Source organism: Oryzias melastigma, linkage group LG4 (assembly GCF_002922805.2).
Source record: "Oryzias melastigma strain HK-1 linkage group LG4, ASM292280v2, whole genome shotgun sequence".
NCBI classification, from domain to species: Eukaryota; Metazoa; Chordata; class Actinopteri; order Beloniformes; family Adrianichthyidae; genus Oryzias; species Oryzias melastigma.
The window spans coordinates 27,306,969-27,316,559 of NC_050515.1; the positions used below are offsets into that span (position 1 = coordinate 27,306,969).

The 9,591-nt window shown below is 44.7% G+C and overlaps 1 protein-coding gene and 1 long non-coding RNA gene across 4 annotated transcripts in view; one reads left to right on the plus strand and one right to left on the minus strand.

Annotated features, from left to right (window-relative positions):
• The window catches only part of adamts2 (ADAM metallopeptidase with thrombospondin type 1 motif, 2), a 50,874-nt gene extending 41,647 nt beyond the window's left edge, over positions 1-9,227 (plus strand). For both annotated transcript variants that reach the window (XM_024258837.2, XM_024258838.2), the window contains exons 16-26: positions 410-543; positions 645-768; positions 868-948; positions 1,034-1,197; positions 1,271-1,430; positions 1,986-2,118; positions 3,616-3,826; positions 4,492-4,621; positions 5,091-5,162; positions 5,440-5,617; positions 8,002-9,227. In XM_024258837.2, coding sequence (XP_024114605.1) covers positions 410-543; positions 645-768; positions 868-948; positions 1,034-1,197; positions 1,271-1,430; positions 1,986-2,118; positions 3,616-3,826; positions 4,492-4,621; positions 5,091-5,162; positions 5,440-5,617; positions 8,002-8,656 — 2,042 coding nt within the window. In that variant the 3' untranslated portion in view covers positions 8,657-9,227. The remainder of the gene's footprint in view (positions 1-409; positions 544-644; positions 769-867; positions 949-1,033; positions 1,198-1,270; positions 1,431-1,985; positions 2,119-3,615; positions 3,827-4,491; positions 4,622-5,090; positions 5,163-5,439; positions 5,618-8,001) is intronic.
• The window catches only part of LOC112136880, a 31,781-nt gene continuing 22,751 nt past the window's right edge, over positions 562-9,591 (minus strand). The window contains exons 2-5 of one of the 2 annotated variants that reach the window (XR_002917439.2): positions 5,777-5,920; positions 5,212-5,640; positions 873-997; positions 562-700 (exon numbers count right to left, since the gene is read on the minus strand). This is a non-coding gene — a long non-coding RNA (uncharacterized LOC112136880). Of the gene's footprint in view, positions 701-872; positions 998-5,211; positions 5,641-5,776; positions 5,921-9,591 lie in introns of those variants that run through there. The other variant, XR_002917440.2, reaches the window with a different exon arrangement.

Here is a 9,591-nt window from a genome sequence, read left to right on the forward strand (position 1 = left end):
CTTTAAAACTGCAACTTTTTGGCATAATTATTAATAATAAAAAGGAAGGAATATTATTCCAGAATAAATCAACTTAAACCTTAAATAACTTTCAATATTTTAGCCTTCATAAATATACATTTTGTCAAAATCATACAGGCTAGAAATGAGCGCAAGATAACATCGGGCCATTAATAACAATAAAATATAATGATCTGACGGGCCGGATTGATAGGTTGTGAGGGAATGCATTATGTAACATGGGAATTGAAATGCACACGTATGCACTTACATGATAAAGTTATAAAAAAGGAGCATACAATGCCCACCACCACAACACACACACACCACTTTTAACTCTTCGTAGTCTTACAGTGTTTGTCTGTTTGATCATGAAGCTTTACACTGAACTGTGTGTTTGTGTCTGCAGCCGAGCAGCGCTGCCATCTGTACTGTCAGTCCAACCAGACTGGGGCTGTGGTGTCCATGAACAGAATGGTGCATGATGGGACACGGTGTTCGTACCAGGACAGCCACAGTGTGTGCGTCAGAGGAGAGTGTGAGGTCTCTGTGCTGTTTGGGGGTCATTGTCAGAATGGGTTTGACATTTTCATGAGTTTCTGAAGTCTACATCCCTTCTCTGCTCCATGTTCCCCCTTCCTCAGCATGTGGGCTGTGATGGACAGATCGCCTCAGACCAGGAGGAAGATCGCTGTGGAGTCTGTGGAGGAGACAACTCCAGCTGTAAGGTCATCAAAGGGAACTTCACCCGCAGCACCAGAAAACAAGGTGAGCCTCGAGTCCGGTCCAAACCCGTGTCTGAGCCACACTCGGTGGGTCACTTACTATACTGTGATTTCATGACACATCATTGATTCCATGGCTCAGGTTACCTGAAGATCCTGGAGATCCCCAAAGGAGCGCGACATCTTCTGATCCAGGAGTTCAGAGGGACTCCACATGTCCTGTGTAGGAGCAGCTGAAAGCCCCTAAGCAGGTCCTGAAGCTTCTGGGCTTCCTAAAAACACAAAAACTGATGATTCTTTTGTTGCAGCTCTTAAGAACCTGGAGACAGGTCACTTCTTTCTGAACAATGAAGCTGAGCTTCCCGAATCCCGAGTGGTGATTGAGAGGGGGGTGCTGTGGGAGTACAACAACACCGCAGAGAAGGAGACAGTTCGGAGTTTGGGGCCGTTGAAGTACGGGGTTCTGCTCATGGTCAGTCAGAGGATCTTCTTCAGCATCTCAGAAACTTGCAGAAACGCTGCTGTGACTCGCTTTTGTGGCTCAGGTTCGCTCCCATGGCGATTCCAAGGTGACAGTGTCCTACAAGTACATCATCCAGAACCACCTTCGGTCCTCGCTGGACTCCAACTTGCTGCAGGAGGACACCATCTTCTATGAGTGGGCACTGAAGAAGTGGTCTCACTGTTCCAAACCCTGTGGGGGAGGTGGGTACTGCTGTCTGACGGTCACCGTGGCAACAATGACGCTCAAATAACTAGGGCTGCCACGATTAGTCGAATAATCAACGACTAATCGACTATTAAACTATGCTAGCCTTTTTGGCTAACTTAAGCTTTTTATTTTAGTTTTTTAGAATCTTTTGGAGTTTAGCTAATATTTCAGCTACATGATAGCTGTTTTGGCTAGCTTGGGCTTTTTTCATTTTTTAGGCTAATTTGGCATTTAACTGATATTTTATCTGGCTATCAACTTCAGCTTTTTCAGCTATCAATTTCAGCATCTTCAGCTATCATCACTAGCATCTTCTGCAGCCAAATTCAGCTTACAGCATTCACACTAGCATTATCACAAATAATTCTAGTGTGAATATATGTAGTTTTTAGTTAGTTTAAAGCTAATGATGGTTAAGATGTGTGTTTTACATCCATTTTCCGCATGACCAGACTAACCGACTAACCGGAAAAATTAATCAGCGATTAGTCGGCTAATAAAATACTTGTTTGTGGCAGCACTAGAAATAACATCATCTGTGCCGCCAGGAAAACAATACACCAGATTCGGCTGCAGGAGGAAAGCTGACGGGCTCATGGTGCAGAGGATGTTTTGCTCCCACATCAGCAAACCCAGAGCCATCAGCCGCACATGCAACACCGAGAGGTGCCAGCCGCCGCGGTGAGCACAAACGCCTCTGTGTGGGGAGCATCCACCACTGTAAAGTTTGAAATCTGTGTGAATCTTCTGTCAAAAGTCTGGTCAGCTTAAGTGTGACACAACTTTGAACCCCATATGTTTAAAACACGACTGAAAGGAGGCAAACTAGAGAGCTGGACTTTCCTGCTCCTTAACCCTTTAACACCTGAGGCGTCGTTGGTGACGCTTAAACACAAAATCTTTCCAGCACTGCAACTTTTCAGTCGTTGAAGACCCCATCCAATGAACATCCTGGTTCTTGAGTTTTTCACGTCTGTGTGACATTTTTCTTCCAAAAGAGAACAAATGTAATCAGAAATAATTTTGTTTTTACATTTCCGAGTATTTCTCCTTTTAAATCAATCAAAGTGTCTTGGACAGACTCTGTTTGTTTGAATGAATGATCTTCTTTCCATCAACAGCTCTGCTGCACATGCACTAAACCCTCATCTGTTCCTAGTGTCTAGTTCAGGTTCTGGAGAAGAGAAGATGGTATCTTCACATTGACTGCAGTCAAATGAGCCGCCGTTCACATTTCTGTGGTCAAATCAGCATCACTGGATTTTTGGTGTGAGTTTCATCCAATACTTACGGTAGCAGGACTGAGAACGCTGGAAAATCTCCACCAGACTCCACGGAGCTTCTTGATGTGACCACGGAAATGTGAACGGCGGCTCATTTGACCGCAGTTGGAAAGGATTGTAAATCAATGAAAGAGCATTTTGATGTTAGCTTTGATTATTTTATCAAGAACTCTGAGAAACCAATGATTGAATGTATTGATCACAGTCAATAAACATTGGAGAATTAGCTAAAAGAGTCTTTGGTGAACTGGAAGGAGAAAGAATCAGGATTTTGGAGGAAGTTCTGTCCATGAAGATCTTCACTTCCTCGTCCAGCTGTCATCCGGATCAGAACCATACAGCTGGACATTACCCAGATTGATAAGTGTTTTTACGTAGCAGCGATGAAGATTTACGCTACTGAGACACAGAGCTGTCATAATCAGACAGGGGGAATCAGGGGCGGAGCTCCAAAAGCCACGCCCCCTCAGAGGAGAATTTGGAAACAGTGGCTTCACATTTTTAAGACATTTAGGTTATGGTGTTTTGGTGAAAAACTTCATAATCGTAATCAAGACACTACTGGGAACGTTTTTTTTTTTTTTTTATGAAAAAAAGGGGGACTTCAACATAATTCCAGTAGATTCTAAAGGAATCTACCAGAATCTCCTTCAGAATCTGCTGGAATTATCGTGTTAACGGTTGAAAAGTTACAGCAAATCAAAGAACATAAACACTGGAGCTCCAGTGTTAAAGGGTTCGATCCAGAGCGACCTGTATGTGAACTATAGCTCACATCAGCGCAGCACGATTCTACAACAAATGAACCCATAAATCACTCCCAACTCTGTGTCCAACTCGTGGCGCTGAGACGTGCTGTGCAGGCTGAAACCCTAACCTGTGTTCCACCCTTCAGCTGGGTGACGGGGGACTGGGGGGAATGCAGCGCCTCCTGTGGTCAGACGGGGTGGAGGCGGCGTTTGGTGAGCTGCCAGCAGAAGTCGAGCAGAGGGCAGCAGCAGCGCTCTGTGCACAGCAAGCTGTGCGGGGATGAGCAACCAGAACCCAAGCAGACCTGCAACCGGATCCCCTGCCCTGCTGTGTGGAGAACCGGGCCCTGGACTACGGTACAGACCTGCCTGACAGGCTTGTGTTCTTCTTCTGTGCAGAACCTGTTTTGTCTTGAAAAGTTTTCCTTTCTCCCTACTTTTCTAGATCAATACTAAAATCCTGAAATGTTTCTGTGCAAAACAGACTTTCAGGTCACACTGCATTCTGCTTCTCTCTTTGACTCCTGTCTGCTGCACCTCTAGATTGTTCTTCCTCCTGAACACGTCTACATTCTACTTTATCCACCGTGGATTCCAAATTATTATGCAAATTACATTTAAGTGTCAAAAAATATTATTTGTTTCTCAATGATTTTGTGTCTCTTTGGATCACTGACATCAATCTCAGACGCCTCTGATCATTAGCAGATCATTATTTGCATTTGTCATTATTTGGAGAATATTTTGGAAGGAGCTGTATAATAGTTACAGCTTCATTTCCAACGTTCCCCTGTCCTGCGCTGACTGTGTCAGGTCTCTATGTGTCTGGACCGTGGACTTCGTCCTCTTCTTCCAGAATAGCTCAACCTAGTTTTGTTGCTCTGAGGCTAACTGCAGTCTTCTTCTTCTCTCTGAGCTTTTGTTCACACCTTTTCTCACAGAGATCTCTAGAACTTCTTCTGAACGTCATTTTTTTTCTGATGGGATCTTGACTCCCTTCTTGACTGAGTCTCTGTTTTCAGTGTTCGGTCTCTTGTGGAAATGGCACCCAAGAACGACAGGTTGCATGTCTGAATCCCGAAGGTTCCGCTGGAAACTGCAGTCAGCCTGAACCAATCACATGGCGGCCCTGTCAGAACCCGCCCTGCAAGGGTAAGCCTCAGCCAATCACACACCAGTAAGGAATGTGCCCACAAGACAGTAAACTCAAGGGGCATTTGAACCGATACAGTCCTTGCAGTCAGTGACTGCTGCAGTCGTTTCACATCTAAGAGGTCACCTAAATCCCTGCATAGAGTGGCTCAGAGAGGCGAGTTTGCTAGCTTGCTACAGACGAGTTTGCTAGCTCGCTACAGAGGAGTTTGCTAGCTGGCTACAGAGGAGCTCGCTAGCTGGCTACAGAGACCCGACGAGCCGCTTTTCTCCTTCCGAGTCTGCTGGAATTATCGTGTTAACGGCTAAAATGTTACAGTATGTTAAAGATTTTGTGTTTAAGCGTCACAGATGATGCCTCAGGTGTTAAAGGGTTAAAAATAGATCAAAACCTGATCAGAGTGGGACTCTAGATCAGGGGTTGGGGGGGTTCTGTTCTCTGCTCAGCTGGTTGTTTCTTCCCCTACAGGCAACCAGAAAAACTCCATCATCCAATGGGTCCAGTCTAACCCAAACCTGCTGACGCCACAGATGACCTCCAGTAAGACACGCCTCTTTCTCTTCATCATTGATTCCTTCCCTAAATTCACCTTTATGCTGGAGAGTCCTCTCCTTCATCCTCCTGCTCCGTCTCTCCTTCAGATGATCTGAGTTTGAAAATGGCTTTCTGATGAAGACAGTTCATTAGGATCTGAGGATCCAGCTCTTGTAGTAAATCTGCTTTAATACTTCAGGAGACACTTCATAGATGATGACAGAAAAGCTTGTGTCCCCCACAAAATGAAAGCCTCTTCACTGAAATACTTCCGCTGTTGCAGGGCAGCGTTGCCATGGTGATCGCTCTGCCTTCTGTCGTATGGAAGTGTTGAGTCGGTACTGCGCCATCCCCGGATACCGGCAGATGTGCTGCAAGTCCTGCAGCGACAGAAGCTCTGCCCCCAGCAACAGAAGCTCCTCCCCCAGCATCAGCACAGAGTCTCCACCTGGCAGCAGCAGGTGAGACCAGAGATGGTGAACATCTGCAAAGAACAGGAAGAGAATAAAGTCAGTGAGCCACAGCAATGTCACATTACATATTCAATTTTATTTATGTAGAACAGGACTCAGCAACGTTTATGACATGAAGTGCCAATTCGAAAATTTCTCCTCAACTACCTTGCCATCACCAGCTATGATGTGAACTCTGTTGTCGTTCACCCTTTAGCCTGTCCAGCATGGATCACCACAGTGAATCAGCTTTCACTGATCTGCACAGGTTTGGCAGAGAGTTTTATTCTGGATGCTCATCCTGACACAATCCTGTATTTTTAAGGCAGAGAGAGACTAGGTTAGGAGCACGAAGGGTCTTATCTAAGAACACTGGATTTTAGCTGATATTACCCACCCTGGGAAGTGAACCCACGTCCTACACCAGCTAAATATAACTATAATGTGAACATTAATACAAATAAATACATAAAATGTCCATAATATCTTTAAAAAAAAAAAAAGTTGATTCACAAACAGTGAGTCAAATAGCTTTTTTTTCTTACATTATTTGGTATTAACTCAAAAAAGTGCGTTAATTAAAAATATTTGACAAAGGAAATAGGCCAAAGTTGAAAAAGTATTGTAACTCTGTTTCCTTAAAAACTAATGGTAATGCATTTGTCATACCTACAGCAATAGGATTGGATACATCAGAATAAAATACCATCAATATTTCAAAAAACTTTACCATGAAGAAAACAAGCGTGTGCTTATTCATCTTTTGTTACATTATGAAACAGGGCCTAAGTAACTTAATGTTAAGTTCATTCTGTGATTCTGTGATTCTGGAGTTTTTATTGCATTTTAAATATTTCATGTTAAACCTTTTTAGTTTTTCATTAGTTTACTATTTATAGTGATTTAAATTTTCTGCAACTGGACACATCATTCTTCATTTTCAACCCAAGTAAATGCTGTGGTGATCAGCGGTTATATTAATTTTAAAACTTGTTCACATTTCATATTGACATTTATCAGAACAGAAAATAAGTCTGAGTTTAATCTGAGCTTGTTGGATTATTTAATAAACTGAACTAATCAATCAATCTTTATCAAAAGCATTTTTCATTAAAAACAAAAAAAATACAGAGAAGAGAAAAACACCCCTCCTCCTCCTTCATTCACTTCATGACACACACAACGCATACAGGCAGGAATAAATGACGAGAACTTTATAAGAGATGCTAGACTTGGCTCTGCTGAGGAAACAATAGATCAGGAATCTCTTATACCAGAAGCAGGTGAGCCACAGAACATCACCACAGCGCCGACCAGAACCAGACAGCAACGGGTCCACTACACATCTGTGAGGCTGTGATGCTGGACCCAAGCCGCCCCAACAAAGGCGAGCCCCACGAAAATATACACCGACCTAACCAGCAAATACCGGTACAAAAGATCCCATGTGGAAACATAACTCCATCTAAAGCATGACCAAAATATAAAAAGAAGACAGCTCTATAGTTATGAACGTGCGCTTCACGCTCTTCCCCCTCATGCACACAAGTTCCATCTACACAGACACGCACTCAAACCGCCACGCCTGTTCCCTGACTGGCAACAGTTTCAAAACACAGGAGAATTATTACAAAGTTTTGATTTCACCGCGGCAACTCTAGGTTTCTTTTTCTACGGTGCACGCTGATCTAAATCGCCCGGTCATGAAGGCTGACATGGCTCTGACGCCGGATCCGGCCCCTTGGGCCTTGACTTTGACAAAGGTGGTGTAGCTGATTCCCAGGGTGTGTCCAAATTTTTTTAGCTTGGCTTCTACTGTTTGGCGTCAGGTGATCTTGGGCCATCTGCTTTTTGGTCCTAATCTGGTTTTGGTTTTAGTGCTCAAGACTTCCATTTTCCTGTCAGTGGTTTCCAATGTCTGGCTTACACCACCGTCATTCATATAGACCTCTTGTTGGGGTTCTGGAGGCCCGTTGAACACTAGAGCCGTTTCTGATTTCATTGCTGTTTCCGTAACCATCTTCATTTTTAGAGGACTGGGTGGTTAGCCCTGTGCCAAACCCCCAACCTGGAGGGCCAGTGGACTCCAGGAGACCCTGCCAGGAGCACAAAGCTCCAGCCAGCATATCTATCCAGGTCATTGAGACACGCAAGCCCCCCAACCACGACAAGGTGGCAGTCCATGAGCACCCATTACAGATGGTCTCATAGGGACCGGAGAAAGGAAAAAAAAAAAATGTGACACTGCGTCAAGTTCTCTCTTCACATTTGCTGGAGTTCTACCCAGAGGGGCTCAACAGCTTCTTTAGTGCGATTTAGCTCCAACCACAACCTGAGGCCCCCCAATTCTTTCTAACATCACTGATGTAAAAGGTTTCTTTCTGTTTTTTCAGGTTGTGGAGAGGGACCACAGACACTGTGACGTCTGTTACCCAGCTTGTGACGGTTAGCAGCGATGTCATCACCACACCAACTCCCACTGTGGGTGTACACCCGCCTCCCTCCAGGGGGAGCACCCCGGACTTTGTCTATGTGGAGTACGAGGATTACGAGGCGTCCTCTTCAGATGAGAATTTGTCCCACTCGATTGAGATTCCTGACATTCCTCCCACATCCATTGCAGCAGCGAGGACAATGGCGCCGCATCAACCCTTCAGGACCAACACGCCGCTTGTGCCTCCCGTTTCCTCACTAACAGTGACAGTTTCTGAAAACCCAGTGGTGGCGGCGGTCAGCACGCCTCCAGTCGTCCTCAGCACCACTACTGCAGCAAAGGGGCAGCCACTCCAGAACATAAACTTTACAGAACCAGAACCTGCCAGGTCCATCTCCAAGAAGGACAACAACTCTATGAATGAAGTCTGGTACCAGGTGGTAGGAGTGGACAGCAGAAGAGGAGCTGGAGACCAGCAGAACTCCTTTGCAAGGCAGATGCCTCTGCTCCACGAGCGAACACACAACAAACGGATCCAGCAGCTCCTCAGGGAGAAACGGCTGCGGGGCTTTGTGGGCAGGCTGAACTGGACCAGAGTCAACAGGAAACCCTGACCCTGGTGGTACCTGCTGGCAAACTTTGAAAGATGCCACTCTTCTGTATCTCCTGACTGCCAGCTGCCCCAAACCATGCCCACTTCTCTCTTCAGTGCAGCACATTTTCATTGTTAGGAGCCAACCACTTCAGTTATGAACTCAAACCACTAACCTGATGCAGAACACGAGGACACGGGTCCACAGAACCACAGAAAAGCTATGACGGGTCAAACTCTAGGTCGGCTCCAGTTCTTCCAGCTGGCATATCTGCACCCAAAAAGCCTGCTTTTAAATAAAGTCTGGTACAACTGTTGATCTGGTTCTGAATTACAGGACAGTTTTTTAACTTCCTGTCTGAATCCTACCTGCAAGTGCAGATTCTGGAGTTCTTACTAACCCCTGGGACTGGTAGCAGATGTCAGTCCCACCTCACTGCATGTTAAACTCCATCTTTACACCCAAAATAAACACATGTGTAGCCTAACTCAAGCAACTATTTCATCTCTGCAGGTGGATTTTGTTGCCATAACTGTATGAGGGAATATTACATCTGCTTTTAATAAATTATGTGATACTTTTTTGCAAATGAGGTGTGACCCAAAAGCTTTTTTAACGATGTACATTAAGATCCAATTTGAAGATAAAACGTGTTCCTGTTTCTGTGAGTTTATCTGTTCATCACAAAGTCTTTTGTGTAAAGGAAGCTCTGATGGCTTCATACAGTTTACTGCGCATTTCTGTCAGCTAAAGCCAACAGTTTGGATTTTTTCGTTAGCTGTTTATTTAGGTATTTAGACGGTATGAAAGACTGTTTCAGTCAGCAGTGGGTTCAGCTGGTTTAGTTTGTTTTCTCCTCATCTTTGTTAACTTCATCTGTATAATGAGTGGTGTTGTTTCAAACCATAGACTGTATAAGAATAACTGGACAGAGCAAGCCCCCCTACTTCCGTGTT